The sequence below is a fragment of the Ascaphus truei genome, chromosome 3, assembly GCF_040206685.1.
Source record: "Ascaphus truei isolate aAscTru1 chromosome 3, aAscTru1.hap1, whole genome shotgun sequence".
Classification (NCBI taxonomy): domain Eukaryota; kingdom Metazoa; phylum Chordata; class Amphibia; order Anura; family Ascaphidae; genus Ascaphus; species Ascaphus truei.
This window is the reverse complement of record NC_134485.1, coordinates 369,483,825-369,499,365: the sequence shown is the minus strand read 5'-3', so window position 1 is coordinate 369,499,365 and position 15,541 is coordinate 369,483,825. Positions and strand designations below refer to the sequence as shown.

The following is a 15,541-nucleotide window of genomic DNA, read 5'->3' as shown; positions in this document are numbered from 1 at the left end:
TTAAAGCAAAGTGCATTTGTTATATCTTCAAAATAACCAATGAGGAGGCCAACCATGTGTACATTTTATTTGGGATGTGTTCACAAATTGTACATCTACAATGTTATTTTTTTTTAAAGCAAATACAGAGATCTCACCCATTCGTGAGGTTGGTGCAAGTGATGAAAAGTAAATCTGAGCACATCCAATGTCATAGTTCTGAACCCCTTTTTGTATAATTCGAATTTTGTATGGGAAAGAAACTGTTGCATATGCACATTCTTACTACAAATCATTCTACTGTAACCTTCTTCAGAGGTTTAATTTGTTAAATTCATAAATCGCAGAAGACAAAAACACTGGTGCCATAACAGCATCATAAGTTAAAATACATTTTTTTAACACAAACTAACATTTCAGATCAGTTTCTAAAACAGATTTCGCAACAAAACTATGTTCTCAAAGATTATACTCCCAAATTAATCCTTCCTCCAGTCATTTACTCGGTTTCTATACGTCTATGGTTCTATGATTAGTCTGAGCAGAAAAAAAGGCATTATTAGACCAAATCAGTCATTTCCCCTATGGTTCAAAACCATCAACAAATGTGTCTCAACCTTTTTGTCCCCCACGAAGAATCTTGTATGTTTGTACTATCAAAAGCACTGCATCAGTTAAACTCATTAAAAAAAATTTTTTTAAATTACATGCCTAATTACGGCTAAATATTTACAAATATCTTAGCGATCATAAATAATATTGGACATTCCTCTGTCACTGGCAACACAGGAAAATAAAGGCTGTGATTTCAGTGTGGGGAACCCCATGAGGCTGGTGCATCAGGGTCTCTAGCACCCAGATTGAGAAACCCTGCCACCCTAGATTTACCTTTTGCATCTCCCATCAATTCTTGCATTCTTTGTTTATTTGCCCTCAACATCTGGAAGGTTGTTACACATCTGTTACTACTGTATATATTTAAATTTTTACTGCAATACTATTTTCTCATATTGCCCTTTATGTCTACAACCCAAAGCATGACAACGTGTGTCTTATTCAGTCATTTTATTCTACGATCTTTATTTCCATCCCCTTTTCTAGGGTGTATGTTTAACAGTTGATGCAGACTCTGGATTGCCATGTTTGTCGCCCGATTTACAGCGCAGTGTAAGATTAAGGGGTTAGAATCATCTTCTAAAAAGGTCTATTTTATAAACTGAGACTTTTCCCTTGGTTTAAGCAAAGAAACTGTGCACGTGGCTTTTCCCTTTGCCTGTAATAAAAAGCTCTGGAAAAGGAATACAAATTTGGTAAACTTCTAAAATAAAAGAACCATCTACAAAAATATAACTATCTATATAGTGCTTTCTTCCCAATGGAACTCAAAGCGCGTCACAAATAACAAAATGAAGAGAAACATTTAAAAACTATCAAAGCAAACAAGATACAAAAATATAGGAAGTAACAAAATCCAGGATGTAAAGTTTAGTATTACTGTAAATGCCAGACTGGTGGTGGTAGATTAAATGCTTGGGTAAATAAAAATATATTTTGAGCCGGTTTTGAATGATTAAAAGATTTCCAGAGAGGTGACATCTGACCACACAAGGCAGATCATTCCAAAGAGTGGGAGCAGCAAAACCCTGACTATGTACCTCAGGTGAAAACAAATAAGAAGATCTGATAACAGCAGACACCTGATCTTTAAGTGTTGATCTGCAATCAAGAGACAGAACATTTCTGTACATGAGCAGAGCTTGGTAACCCCCCCCCCCCCCACACCCCTCGCACAAGGCCAGTTGGCTGACCCAGCTGCTGTCTTGTGTTCATTAGACAGCAAGCTCCATTCACTACAACCTCCATTTGATCAAAATTTAATCTCAACCAACTAGGAGATCACTCAGTTAGACACGTATTGATACCTGATAGTAGGTCCTTACTACATGGACTACAGGAGAAGTAGAGCTGTGCATCACCTGCATAGCAGTGATAACCTAGGCCATACCATCTGAATGTCACGCAGTGGCAACATGTTCACCAAAAACAACTTTGGAGAGAAGATCAAGCTCTGTGGCTCTATCCACTTGACAGGAGCACTGGTGCAGAAGAGAATGCTCCTGAGCTCTATGCGACATACCATCCGGAAATACCAGTCCCACCCCCTCTCGTTTAAGTTTGTTCTCCACCATGTCAGTGGTGCAGAACTAAAAAGTCCAACAATTAACAGGGAAAATGAGATTCAGTGTTAACACATACCAGGGTAACAGTTTTTAGCAGTGTAGTTTTAATGAACACTGAAATGATCATGCTAAAAGCAATTTGATAGCAAAAAAACGAGCTAAAAACAAAAATAGTCACAATTCCCTATCTTTAGCCAAGCCAACTTGTTTTCCAGTGTCCTTTAGTGAAATTCTAGGGCATACACAATTTGTCACGTTCTTACTTTCCGGCAGCCTTGAAAATATAGAGCTACATTTATGTTAATTACAGCTTAATGAGGTACTGGTGCGCACATGCGCACACACATACAACCATTACACCAAGTACCAACAATGGTAGCCCTCTGTACACTCAGCAATACTCCTGAACTCTATGCGACATACCAAGTACTGCTTTCACAAGCCTCCCTTCTCCACATTGCGCCAACAATTTTTCAGATTGTAATCCTCCCATCATACTTTTGGTCTTCGTCTAGGTCTAATCTAGTAGCATCTACGTTCAACAATGGTAATTTCTTCTCAAAATATGTCTGGCCCAATGGTTATCAATGTATACTTCAACACCTTGTCTTAATGCATTTAAAACTGCTGAGGTGTTGACAGAATCAAACTATTTTTCATAATCTACAAATCCTAAAATGAGTGGTAGATCGTATTCATTACTTCGGGGAATAATTTCTTGTACAACTTGTATGTGGTCCATTGTGTTAGATCCACTGTGAAATCCTGCTTGTCGTCCAAGCAGGGTGAAGTTAATGTCTGCTGCAGCGGATTAGTATCTTCGTAAAAATCTTGGACGTGATTGGAAGTAGACGGATTGGTCAGTAGTTATTGATCGCCTTTCTTGTGAATGAGGATGAGGACAACTATGACATTCTCCATTGTTCTAGGAATGTCCTTTTCTTTGAGCAGCAAGTAGAGTTTTGAAAGGATTTTCTCTACTTCTTCCCCAGATTTTACATTTTCAGTTGTAATTCCATCTTTCCCAGTAGCCTTCCCATTTTTTTTTTTTTTTTTTTTTAGAACTAAAATTTTATTGAGCCTCCCTATTCTTTGTGGATTTTGCCTTTGCCACTTCTTCTACAGGGAGGCACAAAACATCATTGGTGGTTTCGTCTCGCTCTGCTGCTGGATTTTGTCCTGCCATCTGTGTTCTTGTACAATTTCATATAGAAGTCCTCAACTCTTTATGAGAGCTATACATCAATGAATCGCCATCTCTTTTGCTGCCAGAAGCATTGCAGGTCTCACAGGTAATGTCAGCGAGTGTGCTAAATGACCCCTTGTTCAGATGTTGGATCTCAAGACACTTTCTATTGCCATCAAATGTCAACTCTGTGTTGACTTGGTTTAAACTTAAAGTCCACATCATGTACAATGATAAAAGTAACACTGCTTGGGTTAATCATCCAGCATCCAGTAGAATTTGTGGTTTCAGTCACCAAATCCCTGTATACTGCAACCAACAACTATATTAAAATTTTAACAGCAGTACTTTAACTTTCTATAATATAAACTAAACATGGTGTTTGAAATACAAATACTACATTAAAAACTAGACAATGTGAAACTAAAATCTAGTGCTAAAGTAGATGTGAAAAACTTGAAATGATAAATAATAATAATAATAATAAATGTGGGTTCTTACAGAGCCTAAAAAGTACTTCACAATTATACATCAAAGGATCCCATGTATCAACCTCTGAGATGGAATCATGGCAACACAGACCTAGCTCTCTCGATAGCAATGATTAGATGTTCTTGTTTCTGCTTTGCAGAGGATATTCTGACCAACCGCAGCTGGAAAGGTAAAGGCACAGGGAGGTAAGGGGACTTGAAAGGACCATAGAGTCTGAAGAATTTCATCCCAACAACTAATTTGTTAAATCCAAGAACCCCAATTACTACACCAAACTTCTACCCAGGAAGCTAAAAATGACACGGCTCATCAACACGAGGGGCCTTGTTCTGCATATTCCAATGCAGAAGTTTGGACCAAAAAATCCCCATCGAGTCAACAATGGTTTTTGGACGAAAACAGGCCGAATGGCCGCATTGGACTATATAGAATAAGGCTCTAAGCAGAAGTTAACAGACAAAATTATTCTGTGGTACTTTACATTCAATATGAAATACAGAAGAACGAAACATTGGACCACATCTCTCTATTAAGATGAAGCATAGTGCCCTGCACTATGAAAAGATAGATAAAGCAAACTGTTTTCTCTTATGTGACAGAAAACGGTAGATTTAAAAACAAAATGCTTAATTTATTTCAGAAGTGTAAATAGGCACAATTAATGCTAAAAAGGGCTGTAAACTCCTTGCTCTGCAGAGTATTTTGATTGCCTCCACCTCTGAAATATTATTATATTTAAAAAGCAAATGTTGACCCCCTCCCCAAGACTTTAATCAATTATATAACAAGGGATAGCGGTTTCTAGAACTCGTAGGCATAAAAATATTGTGTCAGTTCTACTTGTTTTTTTCTGGATGCCAATAACATGTTTAAAAAGTCAAACTATTTCTAGAACCATCTAATGTCCCACTTACATTTAATATAACGTTTTTAGATCTATCCCACCCAATTCATGGTTTATATAAAAAAACACAAGGTCATTTTGCCGTCTGCTATAGTTTACATTTGCCAATTGCTCTATATCGAATTCAGCATATCGTAGCCATTGCAGGCGTGCGTTTTTAAAACAAAAGTCTATATTCATCTTTTAATATAATAGCAGCATTGATGGGCAACTGGCACAAGTAGTCACCTTTTTGTTTTGGTTTGTACGAGGAAAAGCCACTAGCATACGTGTTTTTTTTGTTTGTGTGTGCCAGTTACAAGCTTCCATTACAGTGCCTTTTACTTGTGTTATAAAGAGAACCATAGTCAATCAACTCCGGTATCTCAAGAACTGCTCAGGCTTCATCTTCTGTGCCCCATGCAGGGACAGAACGTTCTGCTGCGGGAGCATCTAAAAAGGCCTGTTTTTCATTGTTAAGCACAATGTTGGACTGCTTGTATTTGTCCGCTTTTCTTTCCGTTCTTGAATTTGCGGCCTCTGTGCTGTGCCACATGCCGTATCCAAAGTATATTAAGAAACCTGTGGCCAAAGAGAAAAATCCCATTATTGCATCTATAAAAATCAGTTAAGTATGCTTAATATGTTACCGACAGACATGCCCATGCAAATAAATATATATGCCACATAATGCTGCTGTATGAAGTCAAAATATAGTTATTTACACAGAAAATGCAAGAAATATAGAAAAGATGTTCAAAACGTTGCTTTCGGCAAAGGCCAAGAACGTAATCTAAAACAGAACAGCAAGCCAGTGAACATGGAAGTTTTATTTAATTGTGCGGCTACCACTGGCATTTCTGTTCCAAAATGCATCTTTGTCAAGGTGGGAACTGGAGTGCAGTTTAGCAAATCATATACACAATTTATTTGCCCAAATCCTGCATGATAGACTTATCAGGTTAACACTTATTTAGGCTACTTCACTGCCAGAGCGTACGGGGTATGGTTTGCTGGAGCAGGTGGATTATACAAAAATAAAGCATGTCCTAGTAAAAATGTTTACACATTTTATGATGTCCTTATTGGTGATATACATCTTACTATATTAGTCTCTAATTCATAGTCACTTCATAATAAAACAAATATATAAATGTTGCCTTCTATAGGCTTTACATACAGTCTAATTTGCGGGGGTGCTTGGGAAGTCATATTCTAACAGGACAAACCTGTGTCTGCTCCTTTTGTGTTTAAACTGAATTGAACCGATTCAAAGTCAGTCATGTGACCACTGAAATAATTGTACCATCTTTTGGGTTGAATTTATCCAATTTACTGGATTACACGGAACCATAGCAAACATATCCATGCCATCCTGCATAAATGATTACGATCTCAGGGAGCTAAATTCCTTTATATGCCGACAAGTTCCAAGTCAAGCCAATATACCAATCTTCTCAATGCAATGTTTATCCCAACATTAAAAGTAACTTCTGTCTTAAGCGCATTAAGAAAAAAATAACTTCGTTACAAGCAGATACTTCTAGAGTGGTACATAATAGCACTGTACATGTCAGAGTAATTTAATGAAAGGTGGCATTAATAAAGAGGTTACATTATTTCACAATTTAAATGCCAGCAGAACGAGGAAGTTTATTATACACGGTGTTCGGAAAAAACAGGACCCCTTTTATTTTTCATCATATCTTGCAGAAAACAAAAATCACAAAATGTTCATGAAAATGTGAGCAGTTACAGGTCTGTCACAATATATTATTACATTTAAGAATGATTTAATAATCTAAAAGTATTATTTGGAATTAGTGACTGTATGACCAACTCATCAAGTGCATAGTTACAAAATGGTGCTTAGCGAAGAAGATGCACGAGACCGAGCAAGAATTATGGCCCAAAACATTTACATAAAATATCTTTCCTGCTAAAAGATGTCGCTAGGAGGACTGAAAAAAAAAACAATTCATAAAACATCGTATCGTTCAGGAGTGAGAGCAGCTGGATCAACGCGTTATCCATTATGCAATCAGACAACGGTGTTCTCCTAGAAGGCGTGAGTTTCCGGAGGAGGACATTTTGAACATACACTAAACTGAAACTTTATAATCTTACATTTTTAGATTAGATTACAACAGTTTAGTAGACAGAAAAAACAAGTGATAGACAGCACTCAAATAATAAGATAATCTCATGCAGGTTGCAGGGTGCAAATAAACAGTTTAGTATATTTACGAGCTACGAAGGGAAAACTCCTATTTCTCGTTTAACGAACATGAACCTACCGCAGTGTATCTGGTAAATCAATTTAGTTATCAGCCGATTGTCTACATTGTGCTTCCTATACAGTGTTAATCTATATAACAGGCCTACACATGCATATTTTCATGGGAATTGAGCGAGAAATATACATAATTTAAAAAAACCAAAAAAAAACACACAAGGGTCCCTTTTATTCCTGAACACAGTGTATATTGTATGGCAATGTGGGATTTTTTTTATTCATTGTATTTTGACTTTTTAATTCTTGTTCCTTCTCAAAAGTGCTACACATTAGAAATAGAAGCAGCTATTTTTTGTTAGTCTTGAATAAATTGAAGCGCATCACCAAACTTGAATGGTGTGTGCTTACATTACAGAACTACTAAATACTAAAATTAAAAATATTTTCACAACGAAGTCTAAAGATGTATGCAAAAATCATACCTATAGCCATCCACACCGAGAATCGTACCCAGGTGCCCATGTCTAGCTGCATCATCAGGTATATGTTCACAAAAATACTCAAGATAGGAAGTACAGGAAGGAACGGTACCTGAAAAGAACAAGTAAATGAACAGAAGAACATGAAATAATTAGCATGTGAATCTGCATATGACAGACACATCATCTATTAAGCATGGTGGTAAGTGTGGCATTATGTTACCAAAAGGTTAAAGCAGCAATATTACTTTACAACTGTTTTTGTATTATTATTTGAACATGTAAAGCATGTGACAATGTATAATTTAACTTTCTTATTTAAGCTGGTAATCGTATGTTGCTCCCATTATAAATCCTGATTGTGTGCCTAATATAATGCCTGCTCCAGTCAGTGCAACTCAACAGCTACAATATATCCTTATATTACTATGGTAACATTATCTATTGTTAAATTTTACAGCTCAAACTCCTGGGAATATTTGCAACAAATTATCACAAACAGGAAAGTGTTGCAAATATCTTGCACTGCTTGGGAGGTGGATTAAAATCCGCAAAATACTGCAGAACTGATTAAAAAAAACAAAAAACCACACCAGATTTGGAAAATAATTCTGCTAGGTTAAGGAGGAATTTAGGGAGGGTCTATTGGAGGATTTATGAAAGTGGTTACTCTTTTCAATTTTATATTGTTTCTCACTAGGTTACCACTATCTGGGGTAAAGTTTACCTCAAAAGAATAGGCAGCAGATGTACGATACTAAAGTAGCAAATATCATACACCAGCACAAATAACGCTAGATGCAAAAGATGGTTCCCACACCAAACAAATTATGTCATTTTTATGTCAAGGTTTCCATATAAGCCGACCATGTCTAACCTCAGTGTGAGGAGCTCTCACGGATACAGACAGATTCAAAATGCTACCACAGACAATCCAGTCAACCAAGCTCGCTATAATATACAAGACAACGGCCCAAATGAGACATTCTTTACAAGAGGCTCCATTCAGATGTTCGTTCCCATATTTTAGACTGTATGCTTCTTGGAACTCCCTATTGTCTGACTTTGTAGAACAGGGTCTTAACATATACATGCTGTGTTATTGTCCCTTGTGGGGGGGTGGGGGGGGGGGAAAGATCAGAATGTTCGTGTAAATATATAAGCCTTTGTAGAATGTGCTGACATTGAATTAATATTTCCATTTACTACAAAGCCTGCAGATCTATATTACTATTAAACCCATTCTGACCTAACAACTGTTAAATTAATCTAGGGTGCAAATGATAACTACATGAGATAAACTGATGTCCTTATGTCCCACCTTCAGATAACATGAGTCTGAAGAAGTGACCCAGGTGGTCTTGCAAGCTTAACTTTCCCTAGAACAAATCAGTGAGCGATGAGCGCCGCGGTAAATTGAACTTTACCCTACCCAGTACAGATTAGTGAATGTTAATCAGCTCTTTGAATGCCAGAGGGGCCTGTATCGCATTGCAGTGACTAGGTTAAAAAGGTGGGCACCAATCATGAAATTCTATGAAGCATTTTAAGGTTTTATGGTTACTTCACCCATGATTGCTCCCTTACTCCAGAGGACCACTTTTGCGTAGTCGAGGACAGTGCCTTTAAAAACCCCATTCAAGGAATCCAAGACTTCCTCATAAGTCCAGTATTTAGAAGGGTATTATTTTTATAAGACCATTGAAAATCATGTCTGGAATATTGGGGTCTCCCAATTCTTTGCTTACCTTGAAAGAAAGTTTCGTTTTGCTTTCTGGTTGTCTCCAAATAATAATAGTGAAAATTAAACAAAGAAGAAAAATTAAAGCAACTGGTACAATTACTGCTGCATGTCCTTTCATCAGAGCGTCTTGGCCAAGGACAGTCAGGCAACAAAAAGAGATAATAAGTAAACCTGAGAAGAAAAAACAAAGAAGAAGGATACGTTAATTGGTCTGTACTGATGTCTAGCAAATGGTATGAAAATGTAAAGTAAAGCTGCCACCCCATACAGTTCATGAAAACATGAAAGTAAAGCTGCCACCCCATACAGTCCATGAAAACGTGAAAGTAAAGCTGCCACCATCTTCAAGGTCCTAAACATTAGTCAATACATAAAAATGATTAATAAATGTTACTAGATGCCAATTTCATGTTTGTTATGCATCTTGTTTTTTTTTATTTATTAATATAAACACCTTTTCATCCTCTGTGTGTGCGTGTCTATAAAAATCACTTGCAATTACGCCCATGCTGCATGAATGGAGGAACTACAATAGTTTTCTATTTTTACGTGCAAAATGTTTGAGAGTCTGGTCTCCAAAGCCCAATTCCAAACTTTAAATGCCATTAAACATTAGGAAACTATTAAAATATTTTTCTTAATTTGTTCAAGTTTTGCCCATCTAGATATTTAAATGTAATAAAACCATTTTGCTATGTGAGACTGCATCTTCATATTACACTGCACTCTGCCTGCAAATACTCAGGAAAATGAAGCATTATAGGCCTGTGTGAAATTATAAGATGTATACCGACCGCCAATACAACAGAAAGGAAATAAAAGTGCATTGATCAGTATATTCCTCCCAGTTTCTCTCCTCCCTCCCCCCCCCCATGTCCCTCCGGGAATTCCATCGTACACATTAACCAACTGACAGGAAAGCGATTCGCGTCCGTGAAGTAGAACAGGTCTTAAAACGAAAAACCGCAGATATCGCCAGTGCCAACAGCTTCCAAATCAAAAGAAATTTCCCTGCAACCTTAAATGATGTGATATGCAAATACAGTATTCGTTTTTATTTGCATAAAATAGGGATTTTACATTTACAAATTTGAGTGACTAGTAAATAAATAAGTTGGGGTAAATCACACAAAGGGAAAGCAATTTTAAAAATGTCCTTTGTCTTTTTTTTTTTTTTTAATCCTCCTTAGAAAGTATGAATATTTATTTTAAACAAGACGAAAAACTATTAATCTTACGTGAAAAAGGGACACACATTTTTTACAACCCTAAAAAAACAGCCCCAGATAGTCCTAATGGTGGACTGGAGTGGTCTGTGGCCATTTCATTCTTTGCTGGTTGCAGGCATCGTCAGGCAGCTGCCAATCAAAAGTGAAGCGGCGTATTTGATAAGGAACCGCCCCCAATTATTCTGTGATCATTTTACCAAAATCTGTATTATTCAAGAAAAGCAAAACTAGGACAAACTTTTATACAGATTATCATGGATTCAACTGCTCACCAATGCAGAGGGCAGAGATATTAACTATATTTCCAGACAATCTGGTCGGCTCGCGATTTCGTGGGAAGATCAGTGCTTGGATGGTGAATTTCTCATCTTCTCCTAAAAACGCAGCTTGAGACTCGCTGGTACTCACGGACTCATTATTGTCGGCTTCTTCATTTGTATTGGCCATTTGATAGGCAAGGTTCGGCTGCTGAGGTTGGTACCTGTAGAGGCAAAAGAAATGTAAATAAAATAATAATATATATTAATTATAATACACACACAAAAAAATAAATGTCTATGACTTGAAGGTGCACTACCTCATAGCAACATGCAGTGAAGTGGTTATAAAAGCAGCAGCAGCAGCATTTGGCCACGTAATTATCTTCTAAGCCAGGATGTGCGCAAAGTTTCTGAGCTGCGCCCTCCTAACTGGCAGCCCCAGTACTCGCGTCCCCCTCTCCTAGGACCCGGCATCAAATGACACTGCGGGTCATGTGACCCATAGCGTAATTTTACGCGCGTAGTCATAGGGGCTCGTCACGTCCCTTGATCCCACGTTTCCGAAGAGCCAGCTGAGAGCAGGTAAGAGAAGTTAGAGGCCTCACGCCTCCCCCAGCATTTAGGGCCTCTAATCACCGCACCCCACTTCCCCCAGAAAATCTTGTGCACCGCGTGCCCTCCCCCGCCCACTTGAAGCAACGCGCTATATATAGTTGTACAAATGGAGGCCTAAATGTAAAAATGCAAGAAGTGTGTCTATAGAACGTAGGGCAAGCATTTGTTATAGGCTCATAACCAAGAAGTGCAACATTTCAGTGATCAGGGCTGAGTTTCATAACTGGCCTGGATTCCGTAACAATGAAGTTTGTGATCAGGCTGCAAAGTGTCTTGGCCCGTGTGGCACCATCTGAAACTCTGTCACTGCCACCCGAACACTAATTTAATAGGTTGGAGAATGCAAAAGTGCCTCTGACTAGTTATAAATCAATAATGGATATTCACTTAAAATGGTGGTTAGTGACCACTTATGCTATTGCACTTTTACTGGGGAAAAACAGACACTGTGTCTGTAAACTGCTATGTACAGCACAAGGTATACTGCAGTACTATGTAGAGGGAAACCCTTGTTAATATTCGCTTTTTACCTTAAAACCAACACACAGGCAGCCACAAGGGAATATGCAAGGAGAGTGCCGATAGACATCAAGTCCACCAAGTCTTTCAAATCGAACAGAAAAGCCATCAAAGCTGCAAAATAAAGAACAAATTCCACTGAGACTTCAAAGTGTTTAAAGGACAGAATTATACCAACACATCTTATTATTTCATGATTTATCATAACACAAAATAGTAATAATGCCAAAGTCAATAAAACTTCATCTTAAGCATTCCTCTAAATGCGGCAGTTGTGTTTTTTGTTGTTGTTTTTTTTACTGGTGCTAGGTCTCTATATGTATTAGAACTGAGCAAGACCAGCCTGACAGAAGCAAATATTTCAGTTACTGTAGGAGATCAGGCACTAATAATAATAATAATTATTATTATTAAAAAGTTGCTTTGAGTTAAAAGCTTCTGCCCTCCTAGGAAACGCCACAGAGTGAGGTGATGGGGGTGTGGGGAGCATGGAGAGAAACAAACTCCTCCTTTGGGGCTTAAGGAGTAGCTCAGGTGTCATACATTTTGAGAACCAGGTTCACCCGCTTCAAAATTGTCAATAAAAATAATTTCAAGTGCTTCGGAGTTGTCCTATACAAGCACAGTCATATGTAATAACCACAGAATTAGAACATGTCGTGTTAATATATTGTGTGCTCCAAATAAAGAAAAAAGGCTCCCAGTATATCCGTGTCAGGAACGGATCGTGCATCCTACTAAAAGGAATGACTGACTGAGCACTCTCCAAAATACCAGATAGATGACTAATCACATTCCTGCATCCGGGAGCCTTAAAAAGCTTTTGGTGATTTAAAACCAGAGGCTGCTACATGCATTTTATGGTAAGGATTACTCTATGTTGTGAGTGCAACTTAACCTTGTCTTAAGAAATCAACTAAATGCAAACAATGCATACTTACTGCAAATGTAACATTCTGTTATTTTATATGCTAGACTTGAGAAATGGACGCACCATGTGCTTTAGTAGTGGCCATACAATCAGAAATAAAAGACCCATGCACTCCTTCAAACTATTACAGTCAGTTATTAGATATGTTCTGTGACAAAAGTGACAGGGCAGGAACAAATAGACAAGGAAAAATGAGCAAACAGATCAATGAAAATGTGAATATGTAATGTACTGCTAACAACTACCACCAATACTTCTGTAAGAGATACAATTAGGCTGCGGCTGGTAAACCCCTCACAAAAAAAAAATCCTATGGGGTATCGCAAAGGCAAGTAAGTGCATCTGCTGGAGGTCTCTAAACCGGCTTCATTCCCTACACGTCCCGTCATACAGTTGTTAATACTAGACAGGCGCGCTGCAGGTAACGCCACGCAGACAGGCACGCTGCAGGTAACGCCACGCTGCAGGTAACGCCACGCAGACAGGCACGCTGCAGGTAACGCCACGCAGACAGGCACGCTGCAGGTAATGCCACACAGACAGGCGCGCTGCAGGTAACGCCACGCAGACAGGCACGCTGCAGGTAACGCCACGCTGCAGGTAACGCCACGCAGACAGGCACGCTGCAGGTAACGCCACGCAGACAGGCACGCTGCAGGTAATGCCACACAGACAGGCGCGCTGCAGGTAACGCCACGCAGACAGGCACGCTGCAGGTAACGCCACGCTGCAGGTAACGCCACGCAGACAGGCACGCTGCAGGTAACGCCACGCAGACAGGCGCGCTGCAGGTAACACCACACAGACAGGCACGCTGCAGGTAACGCCACACAGAGGCACTTTTTTTTTAAAATTAAAATAAAAAAAGCTTTAATGTTTGATTATTTGTTTTGCATTGTAGATACTGATAAGTCAGAATTGTATGGTCTGTGACTTTAATACCTCTTATTGATCTTACCTGCAACTGCTCCAGAAGATATAGTAGCTATTAATGGAGTTTTGGTCTTTTCGTTGATCCTGGCTAAAACTTTAAACAGCAGCCCATCATCTGCCATGGCGTAAATCACTCGCGGCATAGGAAACATGGAACCAAGAAGACTTGGATTTGGAGGAAAGGAAGGAAAGGATGTTAGAAAAAAAGTAATTCATTAGAATACAGTCAACATAAAAAAAAAAACCTCCAAAAACAAAAACAAAGCAGTTCCCAGCTCGCCTTCATAAAGCAACAAATGTTACAGTTTGCAGCTGTTAACAAGCATTGTTGTTACAAGGATTCACACTTTAAATTAGATAAATCTTTTGGATTCACATTCTTGCCATTAATGTCTGATTGCATGAATTCCTTTTTATCTGGACACTTTCAAGGTCTAACAAATTCAATATAAATCCAAGTACAAAAAAGGTGAGTAATATGAAAGTACAAGTTTTTATTTTTGGCACAGCAAGGGAGAGAATTTCAGTGGGAAATCTCGCCACAAAACAATGTTATCCAACATACCTGGTTGAAAGTGCACAGAGGGATCCAACAGCTACTGCATACCTTGCACCATCCCATCCCACATAAGTAAATGCAACAGGTAAGGGACTATTCTTATCCAGTAAATAATAGGGCATCATGAGTGTGAGGGCTGCAGACACCCCAAAATAGGCCACAAAACATATCAGGAGAGATGCGACTATCCCTATTGGGATGGCTTTCTGAGGGTTTTTAACTTCTTCACCTAAATTAAAAAAAAAAAAAAACAATAGCAAAACTGAAATACAGCACAGGAAAAAAACACACCAAGTAGAACCATAAAAAAACAAAAAGAACACTTTTACGTGAATACGATTAATTGTTTACATTTTTAACGGTGTAAGAACCTACTCTGGGAAAGGTATGCTGCCCCATTACAAGATTATACCTGCACCCAATTCAAATCATGCCAAATGTAGCATAGAATTCTGCTTTTAATCCCATCAGATATACTTTTCAGTGGAATATGGTGAAGCCTAAATACATACATATTCAATGAAGAGAACACATTTTATATACAATGTGGTTCATGTATAAGGGAGTTCCCACAAGTCTAACACTGCTTCCATTTTCTTCTGCCATACAGTATTAAAAAATTGGAGAAATGTTAAAAACCTGGCAAAATACTTGGTCTGGGATTCAAATCAATGGTGATGCGGGAGAATGCCGGATCAAGGTGCAACAAGCCACATTACAACTTTTTGAATCTCGACCTTAGGGGGTAAATCTATACAGGTTTGTAGCAGCCATTTGGGCTGTTTTCGGACGAACAATCCCTTTCATTTTAATGGAAATTACACATGTAAAAATCTGAAAGTCAATTTTATTGGAAAATACTAAAGGGGACTAAATAGTCAAGTATTTAGCAGAAAATGTTTTTAGGATTGTCACAAGACATGATGTAAGGCCATGAATTTAAAATGTTCAAGGTGTTTCCAATAAGCTCTGGTGAACCACATATTAGTCCAGATACATCATCAAGCAGTGGGTAAGGAAAAGTGGAGTTACCTACAAAAAAAAGGGAGTACATTTTTTGGTCAACTTGCATGCTAGTTAAAAAAAAAAAAAAAAAAAAAAAAAATTTGTTCAGGAGAGAACACCTCCAGTTTTCCTTACCGCTGCTTCATATATCAGAGCAGAGATGGAGATATAGATAGAGAGATACAAACACAAAAAAGTGAGAGCACTCACGTCTGTGGGCATTATTCATTACACTGCATTGGTGTCGATCAGAGGACAATCACATGGAAACTCACATTACATAGAATGGGCATTTCCGTGAGATAAGGCTC

The 15,541-nt window shown here is 38.3% G+C and overlaps 1 protein-coding gene across 4 annotated transcripts in view; it reads right to left on the bottom strand.

Moving 5' to 3' along the window:
• SLC7A1 (solute carrier family 7 member 1) overlaps nt 1–15,541 on the bottom strand; it is a 36,351-nt gene that overhangs the window by 1,113 nt on the left and 19,697 nt on the right. For 3 of the 4 annotated variants that reach the window (XM_075592171.1, XM_075592170.1, XM_075592172.1), the window contains exons 6-12: nt 14,232–14,454; nt 13,692–13,831; nt 11,814–11,916; nt 10,681–10,889; nt 9,184–9,350; nt 7,439–7,547; nt 1–5,302 (exon numbers count right to left, since the gene is read on the bottom strand). The exon at nt 1–5,302 is cut by the window's left edge and continues 1,113 nt beyond it. In XM_075592171.1, the coding sequence (XP_075448286.1) occupies nt 5,118–5,302; nt 7,439–7,547; nt 9,184–9,350; nt 10,681–10,889; nt 11,814–11,916; nt 13,692–13,831; nt 14,232–14,454 (1,136 nt within the window). In that variant the 3' untranslated portion in view covers nt 1–5,117. The remainder of the gene's footprint in view (nt 5,303–7,438; nt 7,548–9,183; nt 9,351–10,680; nt 10,890–11,813; nt 11,917–13,691; nt 13,832–14,231; nt 14,455–15,541) is intronic. The other variant, XR_012800004.1, reaches the window with a different exon arrangement.